The sequence below is a fragment of the Diplodia seriata genome (genome assembly GCF_021436955.1).
Source record: "Diplodia seriata strain FDS-637 chromosome Unknown scaffold_3, whole genome shotgun sequence".
Classification (NCBI taxonomy): Eukaryota; Fungi; Ascomycota; class Dothideomycetes; order Botryosphaeriales; family Botryosphaeriaceae; genus Diplodia; species Diplodia seriata.
In genome coordinates this window covers 3608880-3628504 of record NW_027117310.1, presented here as the reverse complement: position 1 = coordinate 3628504, position 19625 = coordinate 3608880, and the positions used below count along the sequence as shown (strand labels likewise).

Genomic DNA, 19625 nt, shown 5'->3' with positions numbered 1-19625 from the left:
ACCAGGCTATGCTGTCAGCAAGACCCTAGTGTGGCTGATGGCTGCCTGCAGACGACTGAAAAACGTTGCACGCGTGCGGTATCTAACATCTCTAAGCCGGGCTCTCCGCTTTCACTCAGCCTTGGGCTTGCCTGCCCGGCCGCATTGCCCGCTTTCTTCACGGGCGGCTTCCACTGTTGCTTTGACTCACCACACACCATCCACTCGCCTAGTAGCCACCGAGCCTTATGGATCCAATCTCTATCATTGGTACGGCAATTGGCGTAGGCGCCGTTGCCGTGGAGCTGTCGTTCAAACTGCACGAGATTGCGCGGACGCTGAAAGACGCCCCCAAAGAAATCGAAGACATCGCCAGCGAAATGTCGATTCTCACAATAATTTTGGAGAATATGGACGATTGTCTGCACAACCATCGAGATCTATACAAGGACCGACTCGGCCACGATGTGGTCCAAATATTGGTGAGGTTCGGCGCTCTTACGGATGAGTTGAAGAGCTTGCTTCTCAACTTGACGCGAAAGAAATTTGCAAGGTGGCGTTTCTTCAAGAAAAGACCTAGGTTCCAGGAGCTGTTCAAGAAGATGGAGGCGGTGAAAACATTAATGAACCTTGTCCTGAGCGTCATGAATCTCGCTCAAGTACATCGAAGACGGTGAGCCGCTCATTGCCGCTTGGACATGTAAGAGATGCTCATTCCTACCAGTGAAGGTCATCCGACCACTGGCTATGCAGTGCGCAGGACAGTGGCCGAAAGCATGGTCGAAACCACTCGTCTCTCTGTCGAGAGGCTTCAAAAAGCGGACAACGAAACATTCGAGAGTGATGGAGCCGGACAAACCCAGATCAGTATCCGAAACGGGCCGCATCTCCAGAAAGACACAGCCATTTGGCTATACCGGCTAGTGTACACGTCGGAGCCTTCTCCGCAAGCCTTCAATTTGGATGCAAACTCCATCGAGTACGGTCAAATGCACGACGGGCACAGGTCTGTTGGTCTGAACGGCAGGAAATCGCACGAGGTACGCGATGAAGTAGCTGGCGACAATGGAGAGCAAGAAAACCATGGAAGCGGCAGTAAAAAAAGGATCAGAAGCTGGCCTGCATAAGCAAAAGGAAGGAAGCCGTGGTACTCCTGCCACAGAGCATCCTGGAATCCACAACAGCACTACCTTTTCCCTTCCAACTGAAGCAGACGTCGAGAGCGCAAAGCCAGAGATGAGATTCCAAATGAAGGGCGACGTTTCCCCTCAAGACCAATGGCCCGGTACAGCGTACATCGTCAACAAGCTCCTGAACGCATGGACAAGTCTCAGTCAAGCCCAAACCAACGCCACTGCTTGCCAACCTGGAAACAATGCCAACGAGTATTGGCGTATCGAGCTCAACAAGGGCATCGAGGACTACAAAGAGCATGGAGAAGACAGGGTCGACGACAGGGCGACAGAGAAGGTCGAGGGTTCACGTGAAGGAGAGCAAACACCAGAGAATCGACTCCCGAGAATCAATCAATCAAGATACAAACGCCCCACCAACACCGCCTACAACGACTACGGTGAAGCCTCTTCAGGTGCGCGTGCGCAGACAGGCAACCCTTTCGCCCCGCATGCAAACGTCAATCCATTCGGCGCCGCGTATGCGCATCGTCATCGGCCGCCAACAACATACGCGCCACAGTCGTACGGATACCAGCACCGCATGGCCACTCGACCAAGCTACATACCGCGAGCGACGACGCCTCCGGCACTACCACCGCCGCCGCCACCACCGCCGCCCCCAGCGCTCCCCCAGCCCTCCATCACCGCCCAGCTATCAGAACGCCTAGGCAACATCGAAAAAATCCTCCTATCGCAGCAGCTGGCGAAGACGCAAGAAGAAACCGCGCAAGCCGCAGCCGACGAGCAAGCCGCCGCGGCTCACGCAACCCAAGCGCAAGAGCACCGCTTCACCGCCATCCACGACGAGCTCCAGAACATCATCGCCTTCCACCGAGCCCAGCAAGAGCGCGCCGAGGCGGAAGCGCAGAGCGCGCTCGAAATGGCGAGGCGGGAGAAGGCGACGAGCTTGCGGCGGAATGCGCGAGAGACGCTTGGGGGAGCGGAGGCGAAAGCGGCGGCCGCGCTGGCGCAGCGGCAGAGGGAGTTGTGGGAGAGGAGGGTTGCGGTGGCGGTGAAGGAGGCTGAGGATGCGAAGGAGTTGAGGGAGGAAGAGCGGCGGAGGGCGGAGGAGGAGAAGGCGGAGATGGTGGAGGATCACGCGAGGGAGGTGGAGGAGTGCAGGGGTCGCGAGGGTGCGGTGAGTGCGGCGATTCGAGGTGAAGGCGCGGCGGAAGGCAGCAGTCGGCAGTTGCGCTATGCGACGGGTAGCAGCGTGATGGAGGTCGTTGAGACGTATCATGGCAACACCAAGCCCGTTATGGAGACCGACGGTATCTTCTCCGGCTTCGTCCAGAACATGAAGGACCTCGGCTTTACTCGGGCTCGGAAGAGTAGACGACCTTCGGCAGTGCGTACGTCGAACTGGCAAGTATCCCGGAAGTCTTGCTCTGATGATGACCATGACGACGAAGCCAGCGAAGGTGACGATGACTGTCGCTCCAGAGCCTTGTCCAGCCCCTCTGGGAAAAGGAAATTAATGATACTCACGACCTCGACAGGAAGCTCTTCAGAAACACTCTCGGAGGTTGAGTCAGCAATCGGAGACGCCGGGTACGAGGTGGCTATGCCAAACCGAGTGAACCCTCCCAACAGATCATTGTCAACCAACATTATCCCGCGTGCTACCTTGCTCTGGCAGCCGCAAAAGTCATCAATTGGTGGCCAGTTGCTAGAGTCCATGAATTCGCTTGGATGGAGCCCGATCTACATGAGAACAACAGGTAAATTTTCCTGATCACAGGTTCAGGGGATTATTGGAGCTAAAAAGACTCAGTACTCGGGCAGACGTGGTTCATGGGACATCAGCCTTTCCACGTATACTTTTTCTCGCCCTAATACCGACCGCAAGTTGTACCTTCTCCCCCAGAAGACCGTGCAGACGAGGCTATCACGTACGAATGCTTGGTCATCGGCCGTGACTGGGTGGACGAGTATGCGCTGGACCGTTACGGGATTGACTACAAGATTTCGCCATGGAACTCGTTCATGTTGGACTCCAGCATCTCTGCGGTAAGATCCATCGAAGTATGCTGCGAGAAACTTGGCAAAACAGCTGAACTGAAATATAGGATGTGATTGACGACCTGGTCAGCATGACGATGCGTATGCGTAAGGTAGGACAGCAGCAGATGATTCGACCATACTTCTCGGAAAGTGCCCGAAGGTCAGGAGTTCTCAGTGGCCGAGTCGGATACTTCTGCAAGTCCTTCAACGGAAAGTACGAACTCGGGATGGGATTCGGAAGAGGATGAGGTGGTCGACGACGACGACGATTCCTCAGCGCCTGCTAGGACGGATAGATCTGCAGCTGTGTCTTCGTGGACAAACATAAAAAGTTCTTTGCAACGGCTGAGGAGCCTCAGAGTGGTAGGTGGCCAAAAAGAACAGCTTGGTGGTGGCAGAGTTCTGTCTTTGGCCACTCATCTGGCCAAATTTTTCTTTCTGGTTTGCTTGCCTTATCTTTGCGTTTAGCCAAATTTTCTTACATCTGTGATCTGTATGTGGGAGGGCATTTCGTCATAGGCTGACTTTGGGAGGGCGTTGTACCACTGTGATGCTGTACAGCCGCACGTTTTCCCGTGCCAGCGCGGCATTCAAGGACGGCTGTAACGTAGCCTACAAGCATGGCTCTCAGCCGGCAGGGATCAGTGACAACGAACGTCGTGACACTGGCTCCAGGCATCAGCCCGCGAGGCTGGCAAAGCGGGGTAGACTGCGCCCCCTCCTTCCCATTCCAAGGGTGGTGCATGCTACATTTCAGCTGAGCTTGCGCGTCGTGCGATAGACTGCCTCCAGCACCGCAGCCTGCCTGCCTCGTCCTTGCTGGACGGAATTGTTGAGCCAGCCTTGTGCGCAGCGGCGAGCGATGCGGTCCATGATGACGCCCATTGTCTCCGCGGCTGATGCCTCAAGGTAAAATTCACAGTTTTGTAGTACAAGGAGATGTTGTTGTAAAGAAATGACTAATGGAGCCTCAGTTCCTGCAGTCTGACGACTTCAATTTGTAAATTCGAGAGTATTCCTTCCCACAGTGGGATGTGTACCAAGTTGCTACCGCTGCGATGGAAAAGTGCGGGCCTCCTGCATTTCGTAACCCTCTTCGGAGCCCTGAGCTTCTGATTCACCATCAAAAGACTCAGCTTCCCAGTCATCCTGTTCGTCCACGTGCCCCAAGGTAGGACTTTTAAGATATTTGCGCTGAAGTATACCCCTCTTGACCCAAAATGACAGCTGGCGCAGGCCATGTGACATATGCTCAGAGGTCCTGAGGCTGAACACCTTGTCAAGGTCCTCGAGAGTAAGATCTTTCGTCTCCGGAACAAACCTGTACTTGTAAGATAGAAATTCCGCGGGGTCTTCACTCGGGAAACTTACAGGAGGATCATGACCCATCCTGCAATGCACCAAGCGGAGTACCACGCAAAGGTACCAGCGGGGGTGAAGCTCTTCAAGAACTGTGGGTACGTAATTGCTTTCCCCCCAACAATCAGCAGGCGCTCGCTTTGGAGGAACCGCCTCTACTCACCGAGGATGCCGTTAAACAGCCAAAGCACGGCTGTAGTGATTCCCATTCCTGTTGCAAATCGTAAACACCAGTGCTTTTGGAGGGGGCCCAGGCTTACCCAAGTCACGGCTGTGAAGAGGCATGCTCTCTGCGGAATAGACCTTTGAACATTGTTAGAATATTAATGGATGGCGAAGACTTTTGGGACGAGCGGACTTACGAACGGAACAGGTCCCTCCCCAGGACTGTATGCAGCAGCAAAGAGGTACATGCCCACAAGTAACAGAGGCGTTTTTCCGTCTAGTGCTAGTGAAATGGCAACGAAGGCTTGGAAAATGGCCATAAGCGGAAAGGTACTGAGCAAGAGGTTGCGCCGGCCAAAAGTGTCAATAGTAATCACTGCAGGTAGAGCAAACAGCCAGTTGATGATGCCGAATCCCATTCCAGCCTATTGCATGTGAGTAGCGTCATCTGATAAATCGGATAGTAACGTACCAGCAGCGCAGAAGTGACCGGGAAGTTTGCTTGCTCGTAAAAAACGGATACTGAATAGTACACGTGGACTGATGGTATGTTTTAGAGTATGTATCATGCACATCTCTGGGTGCTGCTTACCATTTACACCGCAGAACTGGTTCCGAAGATTAGTTTTGTCGAATTTGTACACTGGAATACACTGAAGCATACCTGTTGAAGAAACATCACAATTAAGCTGGCTTGGAGCGCTCTCCTACTCCTTGACTCAAACAGTTGCTTTAGTCCAAACAATTGCTTGACGCCCCTTTGGGGTTTGAAAACCTCGTTCTCGTTCTTGAGTTGATGGTGGATGAGAAATAAATCCCGCGCTGCCTGAAGCTTGGTATGCCTTAGTCGGCAAAGCGATGCCCAGGCGGCCTGATATCGCTTCTTCTTCAATTTTTCATCAGTTGTCTCATGGGCCCTTTGCAGCAGCCAGCGAGGGCTCTCGGGAACCGTGTAGACATAGGCCATGACGAACAATGGCAGTATCATCTGGTGTGTTATTATTAGCACTTGGATCTACCGAAGTCACGCCCAGATGAATTACCGGTGCAGCAAGCATCATGCGCCAATTCAAGCTCTATAATAATCAGCCACTACAAAACGTTCTTTGTGAAGAGGGACTACACTTACACAGTTCGTACCAAGAAGATGTGAAGTGTTCGTGATACTGGTGAATTCTACATTCTTAGCACCAGATATATGAGGAGGGAGAGTCCCATAGCTGTCGTAGTTTCCCCGTGAGTCATTCCAGTGAATTGTGTAGTTACCCTCAGTGAAGGTTGCGTTCTTTGGTAATCCCTTGCCATCGAACGTAAAATTGCCGCGGGCGCGGCATCCGTCAGATGAGCCATCTGAAATTGCGTGCAGAGCTACACCGGCTATGTATCCGAACATGATTCCTGTCAAAATCAGATGGGTGTGATGGCTGGGAAGCAATGAGCTTCAAGCGTACCTGCAGCAGTCCACATTTGCCACATCATGACCAGTGCGCCTCTGATGTTTGCCGGTGCACATTCCGCGGCGAACACGGGGATTGTGGCACTGTTATAACGTCAAAATCTCACTAGTCGAGTCTAAGTCTGCGGAAAATACCTCTTGGGACCGATACCAAAACCGAGAAGTAGACGAGCTACAAAGAGCTGTTGCCACGTTTTAGCGAATCCTTGACCAAGGCAGGTCACAAAGGAGATGAAGCAAGTCAGGAATATTGTCCCTCGACGACCCAGCCACTTGTTGAGTGGATGGTTCAACCTGGAAAATGATATCATGCTTAGCATGGGTTAGCTCCTTGCTGGGGTAGGGTGGCTTACCAACACGAAACAGCACAACACAAGTATGGTGCCGCATTCACGAGCCCAAGAATGTTGCCTTGGATGCTGAGAGCGTACTGGTAGTATATCTGAGCTGAATGTGAGAAAGAAGTCAGCATCGGCTAATTTCAACTTTTCGACGAGGCTACGCACCTGAACTAACGGCGGACTCGTCCCAGCCTTGTACTGCGGCTCCAATGGAACAAACGATGACGAGTGCATACAAAGTCCAGGTCTGCTTGAACTTGTTCTTCCCCATGTTCTTGGACTCGCGCTCAAGACACTCTTTCTCGTTCAAGTCGGCGCGGTATACAAGAGCATCACGGCGGCGATTGAACGCATCTTTGTCCTGGGCCAACTTTGCTCCGCGACTGATGTAATCCTCGTCGTCTTGCAAACCAGCCTCGTTGACGAATTCCCTGATCTCGTCTTTCATCCTCGCAAGGTTCCATTTGGCAAATGGCGCCGAGATGCGTTGTAACTGCTCCGGAGTAGGGTTCGATTGTGAAGGGCTGTTGTTCTCCATGGTGAGGAAGTGCTTGACAATGAAGGAGGTGAAGTTTCAGGGCTCCTTTTTTGTTCCTGTATATATGGCAATGCGGAGCGGAGCTTGTCCTCTCGATCACGGGTGGTCAAGGCAGAAAACTGCCGTGTGCTCCTACAGAACTAGGCAACGAGGCTGCTCCTCAAAGCAGTGTAACTGACCGGTGAACCAAGAAAGCGGAGTGGCGGACGCAGCACGCAACCAGCCGTGTCGCTTAAGTGTTACACAGCCATTCCAGCCATTCGCCGCCTTCGCGGAAAGCATGGGGGGCCTTGAATCAATAATGCAATTTCAATATGATCGCTAAGCCTTGATCAAGTTCTTGTGGAGGCTGACGCGTCGGGTGCGCATGGCGTTGGCCACTGGCCTTTTATCGCCCATTCCCAAACTCCCCGTGGGGCTCCCCACCCTCTACTCTGCCTTAGTGTCTTTCACTATCTCACTATCTGCATGCTTGTTCTCATCCAAGAAACCCTCATTGGAGTGCTAATGTAGCCTCTTGGCCATGGACGACCAGCGGTTCTATTCGACGTTCCGCAAGTTTGTGCCACTGATCGACAAAAAGGGCGCCCTTACGTTCGACTTCGACGAAAATCGCGCAAAAAGGCTGCAAAAAGAGCTCCGAACGTTCAAGGCTTTTGAAGCATGGGCTGAGTGTCCACGTTTATTTGCGCTTCTGTTCATGCTGCGCGATGGCGAGGGCATGGCTGCTCAGCCTGTTCCCGAATTCAAGGACGACCTGCTTCCCTTCCCCAATGAGGCTTATCTCCGCACAATTGATTTAGTCGCAGAACACGAGGTCAAAAGCCTGATACATTACCAAGACTCCTTTCTTGCGTCAAGTGATGCGGCCAACAGCTTAGACCACTTCAAAGCCGCAGGCCACCTACCTCTTCTGGATGGGAACGCCTACTTTGAGCTTGAGAAGAAACAACTCGGTGAATCCAAGAGTGCTTTCATCGGTCGTGTGACCCACCGGCGCTCGAACAAAGTTTTCGTTTGTAAAAGGTTCCGTCGAACGACTTCCGATTGCAAGAAAAAAGTCGACAAAAGTCCCAGCGTAACCGAGCTCTTCAGCAACGAGAAGAGCAACCTTCTAAAGTTGAAGGACTTGCAACACCTACACTTGATCACGTACATCTGCGCCTACACGGACAAGAAGCACTTTGCGCTGATCTTTGAACCTGTTGCGGAAGATGACTTGGGAAATCTCTTTAAGAAAATTTCGAATGATCACAAAGACATCCTACACTCAGAAAGCGTTTGGAATCATTGCAAAGACACCCTACAACATTCATTTGGGTGTTTGACTTCAGGAGTTATGCATCTGCACAGGGAAAAGATACGCCACCGCGACATCAAACCCGGCAACATCCTCATCCACGACGGAAAAGTCATCATCTGTGACTTCGGCATCGCGCACGACTGGTCTGACAGCGCAAGAGACTTCACCGAAGGTCCAGTCGATGCGCAAACATGCAAATACTCTGCTCCAGAGGTGAATAAGGAGTGGTCTCGTGATCCAAAGGCAGACATGTGGTCGCTTGGATGCGTCTTCCTTGAGATCATCACTGTACTCAAGCAAGGCACACTTTCAGAGCTCCACAAAATTTTCGGGGCAGAACAGGGCAACACGAAGTACAATTACTGTGAGCACCCAGAATTGATTTCGCAATGGATTGAAGAGCTGGGAAAACACAATGTGTTCAACGAGCCTCTCCCTTGGATTGCAGAAATGGTAAGATACCGTGTTGTTGCTTTTCAGTGATGGCCGTCAACCTGACAAATGACAACAGCTCAACACCAAGCCTGCAGACAGGCCTTCCTCGAACAAGCTTCTCAACGAGATACAGGAACAGTCTTCCCGCGCCAAAAGCAAAAACAACTCATACATCAGAAGCTGCTGCAAGGGAAAAGTGCACTCTTCAAAGTCAGAAAGAGAAGAGCCAGGGAAAACAGAGCAAAGTAAAGAGCAATGGGGACTCCAACAATCTTTTGTCTTGTCGGAGGACTGGGATGGTTTTGCTCCGCCTCCTCCACGGCCAGAACAAAGCAACCACATGATCCAGATTGACGATATTCAGAGGAGGGCCTCGCAAAATGATATCGGAATTCTTTCAGAGAAACCGTTGGATCCTACAGACAGACCAAAGTCCGGGAAGAACACTAGCCATACGCCAAACAGCAGCAAACAAAAATACTTTGGATATTCATCCCAGGTTGAAGGCTTTTCGGGTCCAACAATATTCCGCGCCGAAATATCAGCTTTCGAAACCCTTTCCCGCAATGGAAGTGGTGTATGGGAAAAACAGGACCCAAAGCTCGGCAGTCATTTTGTGGTATGTATCTCAGAGACCGATGAAAAAGTCCCGTGGGGAAGGTACAGGTTCCTTGAGATAGAGGAACCAGACAAGAGTGGAAGGGAATCAGCTTGTTCGTAATACCCACTTATTCTACGTCGATGATAGATGTATGATCGTGCTAATGGTCACCAGGGTTACCACTTCACAAATTGAGGGTCAAGTTACAAGACTGTGATTCTGTTAGAGTCGAACTTAAATGGTCAGACTGTAATCACATTCATCAGACCAAGGATAAAGGTATACTTTGCCATTATCTTGTCTTTAACATCACTTACTCAACAAAAGCTGAAATCTGATTACCAGGGTACTACAGCTTCTTCTGGCACCGGATTTTCGATTCTCAGCAACCAAACAATCATCTAGGCCTCACATTCTTAAACCGAACAGGTACTAATTTGCACTGACTTCGTGGGTCCGTCACTAACTGTGAGTAGATGCCGAGAGGATCTCTCAGATTCTGCTGAACCATGAGCTCTGCCACCACGATGAAAATAGGTCTTTCGAAGCAAATGCGAAAACTGGCGAAAGTCGTTACCATGCCTCAAATTTGCACATCTACCCCCCCTCAACCCAGATGGTACCCAGTGGCGAGCGCATGATCCGCAAGGAATGCACTATCAATGGCTTCAGCACAACTGATATCTTCGTAGTGCCATATGAGCGCGATATTACGCTCCGGGTAGAAGAAAAGCAACAAACCGCTGTAGTCATCGTGGAGAACCTCAAATCGCCTGACTATCATTCAGATGTCCGGCGCCTTCCATATGAATCTGAACAGGAAGGGCAGTTTTGTAAGGTTGCCTATATACCCTCGAACCTTGCCTTGAAATTCAAGCTTGATGATTTGAATATCACAAGCCCTCCGGGGGGTATGAACATCATGCTACATTCACGTTCCATGAAGAGGGCACTGACGATATTGCTATTGCAGACTTGAAAGAATTGTTGCGCGGCATGTTTGGTTGGGAGCTAGTGTTCCTCGCGCATGCGACTGCAAAGAAGTTACCAACATGGCGCCTCCATGAAACATATCAAGCAAAACCCCTGTTGTTCAACATCGGCGGAACCACAGAAACATCCAAACCAGGAGCAGTGTTAGTATTGCTATTCCAGGAACCTCGAGGAGACCATCCCAAATGGTTGCTTGGAGAACGTAAGGCACCCGCAAAGGAGGATGTCTCCATTCTCACTCCACTCAACCTCTTCTTTCCCCCTTAATGTAATTAAGCTCTGAAAAGAAGACTAACCAGCTAGTGCAGCGATGGATGAGAATGTCTGGAAAAAACTCGAGGTTGAAATGAAGTTTCACCGGACCTTGACAGCTGCCAACCTGGGCAAACTCCTGTCTGCGTGGGAAAGCCAACCGCTCAGTGATGAGACATCCTCGTACAAGCTCAAGTTCGAGATGACCGACGGTAAGCTGGGAACTTGCGCAGAGTGGCAGAGTTGCTAATGTTCTGTCCCCAGCTCTCGATCGCTTATACAGGCACGTATCTGATATTCAAAACGCACAAAGGCAAATGGAGCGGGATCAGCAAAGCAGCCACAACAGCGAAGCAGGGAGTGTGGCTGAACAGTCCCTCCATGCAAGACAAACGAACAGATCTGTATCCATCAGCAGATCAGCAACTACGCGGAGGGGCACTTTCTTCTCTAGATGAGAGGAAGCTCAGGTGAATACGGCATTCGGTGTAGTATTCGTACAGGAAACATGTTGGGCATTGCGGTCATGGTTTGGCGTAGCTTCTTCTCTCCCAATAAAAAAAAAATCACAATCAAGTAGATCTCTGTTACACCAATCCATTCACATTTTCTACTATACTCTTCTACAAACCGCCACCTCTCACAGTCTCGCGTGACGGAAAAACACCCGCAGCTTCCAGCCATCTCTGGGAAAGTCTCGATACCATGGGTAGCGCAAGGCGATACACTTAGCAGCCAGCGTAGATAGCTAGACATCATCAGCACCAATACCAAAGGAGAAGAAAGGATCACACAGAACATACCTTGAGCATAAAGCGTATACGTATCCGCATGCCTCAAGTTCTGGGCCGCGGTCAACGACTGCACAGCCGCATAGCCATACGCGCCATTCTGATCCGTCGTGCCAGCAACCTCGCTCAAATGCGTCATCTCATGCAGCGTCGTCGTCTGCTGGTCCTGATCGTGGCAGGTGCGGCTAGTAGGCGAAAGCGCCGAGAAGTACAGGGGGCAGTTGACCATGTAACTACTCGAAGGGAGCGTGTACGCCAGCACGCCGCTCTGGCAGCCGTTGCCGTACACGTCGGTGCAGTAGTAGTCGGACGCGCCCGACGTCGTGCTCGCGCTCTCGCTGGCCACGCGCCCGAAGACGGCCGCGACTTGGCTGCGCGTCGACGCCGACGTCGTCTTGAAGTACTCTTGGAACTTGCTCGCCGACCCCGACGCCGCGGCGGCCTGCGCGGCCAGCGCCAGGCTGCGGCTGTTGGCGACCGCGTTGACCGTCGCCGTGCGCCGCGAGCCCGTGCAGTCGGCGTTGACGGCGACGCGCTTGACGAAGCGCGCGCGGGCCGCGGCGGCGGCCGCGCCGTCGACGGTGGTGCTGATCTTGTTGCTGGTGTACGGCACGGCGCCGGCGATGGAGGTCGTGCCGTCGGCGGCGAACGAGATGGCGCCCGACGAGAGGATGTCGATGGCGCCGCCCGAGGAGAGGTCGTGCGCCTCGGCGAGGTCGAATTGCACGGCGACGCTCTCGCCCGCGGCGAGGCTCTGGAAGGCGTCCTCGCTGAGGTTGGAGGTGGCCATGCGCAGGCGGATGCCGTCGAAGGCGATGCGGGACTCTACGGGCGGTTAGGGCGAAGGGTGCTTGGGAGTGGGGGGAGTGTTGTCGCTGGTGGGGTACGTACCGGCCGAGTTGACCTCGGTCTTCTCAACAGCGGTCTTGTCGAGGATGCTGCCGACCTTGAAGAGCTTGAGGGCAGAGGCGCCGTTGTTGGTGAGGGTGGCCTTGACCTCGGAGTTGCCGACCATCTCGAGCTTGACATCCAGGGGAGTGTCGCGCTTGTTGAGGTCGACGGCGGTGCCGCTGACGATGGTGGCCAAAGCCAGGAGAGAGCCGGCGAAGAACTTCATGTTGCAGAATGATCGGGATGAGGACGAGCTTCAGATGAGACTGGTGCTGAACTGCTGAGGTGCTGCTGTCGAACTCAGTCGCAGGAATTGAGCTTGCTTTATAGTCAACTGCACTCGATATCTAATATCTATGTCGTGATCAGGCTTTCTATCTTCACAGCATGACCTTACGCAAAGCAGAAGGAAGTAATGACAGTGGATGGAGACATGTTCGGTTTGGCTGTTGTTGGCAGGAAGATAGCCGCTGAAGTGGGAAGCTACGGAAATCTATCCATAAACGGAACTGCCCTTCCTCCATACAAGGGCGCTTGCTGGAGGTACCTCTACCGCTGGTTGGTAGACAAACAAGTCTGTGCGGGTTATCAAGCCAAGGCGTGGTTGTGCACTGGGCTAGTATGCCAAGCGTGAGTGGCTGTAGAGACCCTCAAAAACCAATCTACATTCTGGTCGATATAAGCATGCTTAATCGTCTATGGAAAGCCTCATAGGTGGACTTGTCCCCGGAATGATTTTCTTGGTAGAATTTTGGCCGAAGTACGAGCACACAACCTGGCAAAGAGCATTAGCGAGCAGAGCTGGTGTGAGGTGTCGATAGCGGAAAGCAGACGGGTGGCGAGCCCAGGAGCTAAGGGGAATATACAGCTTTATTAGGCAGGAGAGAAAGGGAATGAAACGGTCCGTTCGTATTGGCGTCAAGAAAAGCCCACGGGGAATGCCAAGGACGGGGCGCATGGGGCGGAGAATAACTCGTACTAACGGATCCGGATACGAAGCTTTTGTCTGGGGGTGCTTGGCACGCCCTGGAGTTCCGCCCGCCACTCTTTCTTCACTCCGTCTCATCCCCGCTTCAAGCGACACTGCGGTAAAGTAGCAGACTGTGTGCTTTCGGTGCAATTGGATCATGAGCCTCCATGTGACTTTTTGGCACCACATGGGATTCAAAGTTGACGCGGAACCGCGTCGGGGAGAGTCACCGCTGGCGTGGCCAAGGAATCGCAACACGTCTTGGCACCTTGGCATAGTACTGTCTGGCCATCGGAAGAGATGCTGGATAGCCGTCAAGTCCGGTCGTAAAGCCGGTTTCTGTCCCGTCCGGGCCGGAAACACATTTCTTGGTGTGGACGATGCGGACCGTCGGCCGCGTCCGACACGGGATCCGCCCCTCAGCGGCATCGTATATGCGCCAATGTCGTCCCCTATCACCATACCAAACAAGGTTTGGCCCAAGCGATGCTACTTTGCGGCCAAGAGACCTTCTTTTTCCATCAAGCCTTCCGTCATCTCATCGCCAATTCGACAGGAGCATGACACGAGTCTCCGTTCCTGAACACTTTGCTACCTTCTTGTTTGGTCAGTGACCGAGTCGAAGCTGAATCGAATCTCTACTTGGCCGCTTCACGCGCTTCTTATGACTAAGGTGCTTCCTATTGATGCTGATAAGAGCGGAAGCGAAGTTTAGCCCGGAGCGGTCCTATCGTTGAAGCCTTGGCAGATGAACAGAGCGTTTACTTGCCAAGTCTTCAAACTACCAGCATAATAAACCTCGTCCCCTCCATGGAAACATTGACCTACTTCTTCGGGGCGGTTGATTGTACAGTAGAACTCGAGAGCTGGAATAATGATCATCCGGGGCTTCATCGGACCGTGCTCCCTTTCCATCAACACCGTGCCACTCTTGCCAAATCGGGCATAGACCTGAAGACCATATCTGTGCCTCAAGAGTAGGAGAGCTTTACCAAATTGCATTTGTCTCTCTTGATGAGATGAGAAGCATGTTTTACTTGAAAGAATTGTCATCTGTACGACACAAAACGATGGGTTATTAATTATTGTGTCAGCACCTTCAAACTCAACAAAACTACCAGGAATGACACAAACTACTGAAGGCCAATATCCGTATTTTAAGAACATGGTTAGGCTTGATTTGAAGGAGTCCCGAAGAGTCTATGTTCAATATTTAACTGTTAATACCGATGTCAATGACATGACACGATGAATTGATTTGAAAGCTGAAATGGCCGTATCATACGCATGGTCGTGTACAATGGAAAAGAGCGACCCCATTTGCAAAGCACTCTGCAAATGCTCACAGGTAGGAACGAACACTTACGTGAGGCCGATATCGACCATTTCCGCCCCCAAGCTAACCGAATCCTTCGCGCCAATAATAAAGCGGCAAATCTCCTTTCTTTTCATTGACGAGACGACATCCCCCGGCAACAACCACAAGGAAAACCCCGCGAAAAGAAACCAAGCGACAGAACCTGGCTATCAAGCCCAACACGAAGCCACCAGCCAGCCGCAGCATGGATGCGCCGCCCGCCCTCCCCCCACGCGCGGTAAGTTGCCCTGCGTCGTATTACCCCGCCCAGCCACAACCCAACGCGCGGTGCGCACAGAAAAAATAATAATAATAACGCGCCACACCACAACAGGCCCGCACCCTCGCCGCGCACAGCCTCCGCCTCACCACCGCCATCGACGCGCTCCTCGCCCCCTCGAAATCCTCAACCACCACCGCCACCGCTGCTACTTCCGCTCTCACCACCCTCGCCGCCCAGACCACCGCCATCGCCGCCTCCCTCCAGCAACTGCACGCGCTCCTCCTCCGCGACGGCTGCGATGGCGGTGAACGCGGCCACCTGGACGCGGCGCTGAGGGCGTGCGCGTTCGCGTTCGCGTGCCTGGACGCCGAGATGCGGGCGCTGTCGGCGTCGGGCGACGCGCCTGCTCCTGCTCCAGAGGCGGCGAGGAAGTGGCGTATTAAGCGGATTTCGGCGTCGAAACCGACGCAGCGGCCCGCCGCGCAGACATTGCCGAGGTGGCGCGACGATGCGATGAGGGAGCTGTTGAGGCAGCTGGGCGGGGTGAGGGCGGTGTTGGCGGGGGTGGTGAGGGGGTTGTTGGTTGTGCCGGGGTTGGATGGGGAGGAGGAGGAGGCGCCGGGGTGGGGGATGGGGGAAGTGGTGGGTGGGGAGCAGTTGGTGCAGGGGGGAAAGGCGTTGAGGGCGGCGTGGCCGGGGGTTGAGGGGGTGGATTTGGTTGCGGGTGGGGAGGAAGAGGGCGAGGTGGGGTTTGTTGAGGCGGTGATGGAATCGGAGGCGTATCGGGCTGCGGTGGCTAAGGCTGCGGCCATGAGGGATGGTGTTGGTCGGGGGGATGGGGGAGCGGCTGGTGGTGAAGACCCGGGGGAGAATGGGGAGCTTGGTCCGAGTGGGGCGCAGGCGGTGGCAGAGGTGGATGGAGTCGTGGAAGGAACGGGTCAAGGAAACGGCGAGCCGGCTGGGTTGCAAGAGGGAGCAGTGGCAGCGGAAGCAGTATCAACAAAGCCTCAAAAAGCAGCGTCGGATGCGGACGTCAACTTGGAGGACAACGAAGACGCCCCTCCGCTGCCGCCGCGGGAGCAGAACACCAAGGAAACTGAGGAAGAAGAAGACGCACCGCCATTGCCACCTCGGAGACCTACTGCTTCTCCTCCGGCCGTGGCATCTTCGTCCACAGCCGATGACACCGCTGACAACAACCCCGAACCGTCACCGCATGGGCCCGTCCATACAGAAGACACGACCGCAACCACACCCCGCCCCTCCGCAGACGCACCCGCACCACCTCCAGCCCCTCCCGCAGTCGAGTCCGACGACCCCGCCACCCTCGAAACCGCCAACCTCCCACCCTCTCCCGAAACCGCCGCCGCCTCACCACCACTAGCAGCTGACCCAGCCCCACCCCCCTTCCCCCCACCATCCCCACCCCACCACCTCTCCCCCCGCGACCTCCTCATCCACCTTCACTGGCAAACCCTCCTCCTCAGCGAACTGCGGCACATCACCACCCTGCACAGCCTCGTCACCACCCTCACCCACTCCTCCACCCTGCACGCCTCCTGGCCCTCGCTCCTCCCGCACCTCGACGCCCTACTCACACCCCTCTCCCACCTCGCCTCCCTGCACACGCGGCACCTGCTGCAACCACTCGCCGTGCAATTGCGCAGCGTGATCAAAACCGACCTCTTGCTCCCCGTGTTCCGGGTGTGGTGGCGGAAAGCCGGGGCGACGGTTATGGCGGTGGCGAGAAGGGTGCCGCATGCAGTCGCGGCGGTAAGGGCGACGGAGGGAGGGGGGGGTGGGGAGGGGTTCAGGGCGTGGGTGGGGGAGATGGTTGGGGTGCAGGGGGGGTTGGAGGGGGTGTTGGGGAGTCCGGTGGGGCGGTTGGAGGGGTATTGCGAGGTGCTTGGGGCGGTGGAGGGGTTGGAGACGGGGGAGACGGGAGAAGGGGAGGGGGAGGAGAGGTCGACGCAGGTGGGCGACTATAGAAGGATGATGGGGCGGATCAAGGAGGCGTGCGAGACGGTGATGCGGGAGGCGGCTGATGCCGAGGTGTTGAGGGAGATGCATCGGAGGATTCAGACGCTGGATTCGAGGAATGTGGACGTGTTGGATTTGTTTGGGAGGGAGAGGCGGTTGGTGTGGCAGGGGTCGCTGGCATGTCGGACGAAGGGGAAGGGGCTGTGGAATCAGGTGCATTGTGTTCTGCTTGATAACTACTTCTTCTGGGGACGGGTGGAGAGGCCGCGGGAGATGTGGTTTGGAAAGTACAAGTACGGCGAGAAGCTGTGGGTTCTGGAAGCGGTAAGTGTCGGAACGGGAAGACGTGTGTTCACGTGCTAATCAGATGGGTAGCCGATGCCGGTGCAACAGCTTGAATGTTCCTTCGACGCTGCTTTGGATGGGAAGACGAAGGCCTCGATCCTCGATAACGTCCCGAGGGGCTCGGAGCTGTTCGTCTTTTCTGTAAAGGCGGGGGAGATTAAGCATTCCATGGCTGCAGCGACAAGCGACGACAGGCAAACGTGGGTTAACTTTCTGCAGTCGTCGGCTGCTTGAGTGAGAGAGGCCGCTTAGCATTACATCGACAATGAGATGTATGGGCTCTTGTTTAGCAGTATGGTTTGCTTCACCGTCGTTGAAGAGAGTGATGCAGACAGATTTGAAACGTCACAGATGATGATATTTAGGAAATACCAGAAGGGTGTGAAATATGCAAATTGCTTCTCTCGTCTTCGCATGACGTCATTCGACACGTCAACGTCGGAAGGTATAATTTGCTAGGTACCAACACGAGACCGCTTTGACCGGAAGAGTGAAGCCTCTGAAGTTACTTGCTACCAGTGGCCGGGCGATACGCCGTGTGCCTCATCTGATCTACTCAATGACGCTATTGGGTTGAACATTCGTACGTCTTCCAATCCGTCAAGCATTCCCCGTCCAGAAACGTGACTCGTTTCTAAAGCGCGACCAGAGAACCGCTAGTAGTAGTTCTCCTTCAAGTAGCTCTCCTTCACCGCGGGCTTGCTTCCTTCCGGCCAGACCCAAGGATTCTCTCTGTTCCGAGCCTCCTCCTCGGCCTCCTTGGCCGCCTTTTCCTCAGCCTCCTCGGCCTCTTTTGCCTCTTGTTCTCTAGCCGCCTCCCTTTCCTCCGACGTCAGATTGTCCTTGGAATTTCTCTGTCCGTCGGTGCGCATTGTCTCGAGCTCGATAGCATCGCCGTCAGCGTGTGGCTTGCTCTGCTGAACTTCAGCCAGGGCCTCGTGGTACGTCTTGCTCCTCGCAGCAGGCTGAATATTGTCTTGAGCCTCGAGATCGACATCGTTGCGGCGGTTGTTGGCACCACCACCACCAGGGTTGTTGCGCTTATCGAGGAATTCGGCGAGCTGCGCGATGGACTCGATGGCGGCGCGCCGCTCCTCCTGCGCGTTTCCCTGCGCGTTTCCCTGCACGCAAGATCAGTGCAGCAGGACCTCTGCAAGATATGCGACGCGAAACGCCGCACCTTCTTCTTCTTCTTCTTTCCCATGTCGTTGAAGCCGTAGTGGCCGCAGGTCAGAACCCAGACGATGCTGCGCAGACACATCCAGAACAGCAGCCAGGGAATGCAGACGGCCATGGCGAGGTAGGAGCAGACGAGCGTCCAGAACAGGAAGCAGCGTGGACCGCATATTTCCATGAAGGGATCGCATGCGTTGGATTCGCGGCGGCGGTAGTCCATGGTGGGTCGCATGGCTGAACGCTGGACTGGTTCGGGGCGGGGCTTGGATGCGACGGAGCGCGGGTGGAGAGGCCCTGCCAGGAATGAGGTTGAAGAGGAGAGGAGAGTGAAGAAGTGAGGTGGGAATTTTATAGCAGCTGCCCAGCGTTGCTGTTATCGATATGGTTGGCGAGCCCGGGCGGTGATTCGTTTGTCGGATGCGTTGAAGCGAAAGCTGAGTCACAGGTTGTAGGTACCGTCCAATTGGGAAGTCGTGGATAACCCTATAGAACATGTGATTATCACTACCATCTCACGTCTCGCAGTACTGCGTGTAGAGTTTCGTGAAAGAGTTCGTCCAGTCCAATCCCTGGTAACGGCTTGGAGCAAGCTTGCTCCAGGACTTGGTAATGTCACATTTTGCCCTCGAGTTTTTGTTGCGCAAATTTTAGAGCGCACAAAGGCGGCGAGTGAGGTCAGTAGCCTCTGCATGTGATAGGAATCATGCCGCGCTCCCTAGAGAGTGTTGGTGGCAATACTGGGAGGTACAGCTAGGCCAGTGCGCAACAAAACAACTGGCGACGCGGGATTATTTGTACCCAAGCTATCGAATTACCTAGTACATGACTTATTGATGCTCCCTAGTGTTTCCAGAAGTTTTCTACTTTGAAACGGCTTGATAGACATGTTCTTGCTGGCCTGCTGACACGTCCATCAGAGCAAGAATTGGTGCTAAACATAAAACTGCAACCTTTTGGGACTCTTGCTCACCAGGTTGCAATTCCGAAGCGGCGCCACTAATGGCAAGGTTCTTCAACCCTTCATAGATCATATGGACGAGGGCCGGGGCAAGCATCATCAGTTCACCTCCCTCCGATATTGAAAACATCATTCCCTGTTCCACGCCCGCACGGTGAGATGATGGATTGCGGTACGCGAGACCGAGTGTGGCTCAGCCCGGCCCAGGTGGAGAGACTGCTCGTAGTGCTCACGACAAAGACCGAAAATGGCATAATTTGTAGAGATAATGAGTAGCGTTACATCCATCGATAAATTCCGACACAAGGAAGATGGATATATCCCCCGTATGTC

The 19625-nt window shown here is 54.0% G+C and overlaps 5 protein-coding genes across 5 annotated transcripts; 2 read left to right on the top strand and 3 right to left on the bottom strand.

Moving 5' to 3' along the window:
* Positions 1 to 1026: 1026 nt before the first annotated feature.
* Positions 1027 to 2889, top strand: SLS55_003788 (uncharacterized protein; the record flags this gene model as incomplete). The annotated part of the gene is made up of 2 exons (XM_066775252.1): positions 1027 to 1031; positions 1164 to 2889. 2 exons carry the CDS (start codon positions 1027 to 1029, stop codon positions 2887 to 2889), a joined length of 1731 nt encoding a protein of 576 aa, XP_066635371.1.
* A 3747-nt stretch (positions 2890 to 6636) lies between these two features.
* Positions 6637 to 7268, bottom strand: SLS55_003787 (uncharacterized protein; the record flags this gene model as incomplete). The annotated part of the gene is made up of 2 exons (XM_066775251.1): positions 6637 to 7029; positions 7263 to 7268. 2 exons carry the CDS (start codon positions 7266 to 7268, stop codon positions 6637 to 6639), a joined length of 399 nt encoding a protein of 132 aa, XP_066635370.1.
* Positions 7269 to 7384: 116 nt separating this feature from the next.
* Positions 7385 to 8803, top strand: SLS55_003786 (uncharacterized protein; the record flags this gene model as incomplete). Its single annotated transcript, XM_066775250.1, has 2 exons — positions 7385 to 7389; positions 7531 to 8803. The coding sequence occupies 2 exons, from the start codon at positions 7385 to 7387 to the stop codon at positions 8801 to 8803; spliced, it is 1278 nt and encodes a 425-aa protein (XP_066635369.1).
* Positions 8804 to 12227: 3424 nt separating this feature from the next.
* On the bottom strand, positions 12228 to 12509 carry SLS55_003785 (uncharacterized protein; the record flags this gene model as incomplete). Its single annotated transcript, XM_066775249.1, has 2 exons — positions 12228 to 12462; positions 12505 to 12509. The coding sequence occupies 2 exons, from the start codon at positions 12507 to 12509 to the stop codon at positions 12228 to 12230; spliced, it is 240 nt and encodes a 79-aa protein (XP_066635368.1).
* Positions 12510 to 17814: 5305 nt separating this feature from the next.
* Positions 17815 to 18452, bottom strand: SLS55_003784 (uncharacterized protein; the record flags this gene model as incomplete). Its single annotated transcript, XM_066775248.1, has 2 exons — positions 17815 to 18279; positions 18447 to 18452. The coding sequence occupies 2 exons, from the start codon at positions 18450 to 18452 to the stop codon at positions 17815 to 17817; spliced, it is 471 nt and encodes a 156-aa protein (XP_066635367.1).
* Positions 18453 to 19625: the final 1173 nt, after the last annotated feature.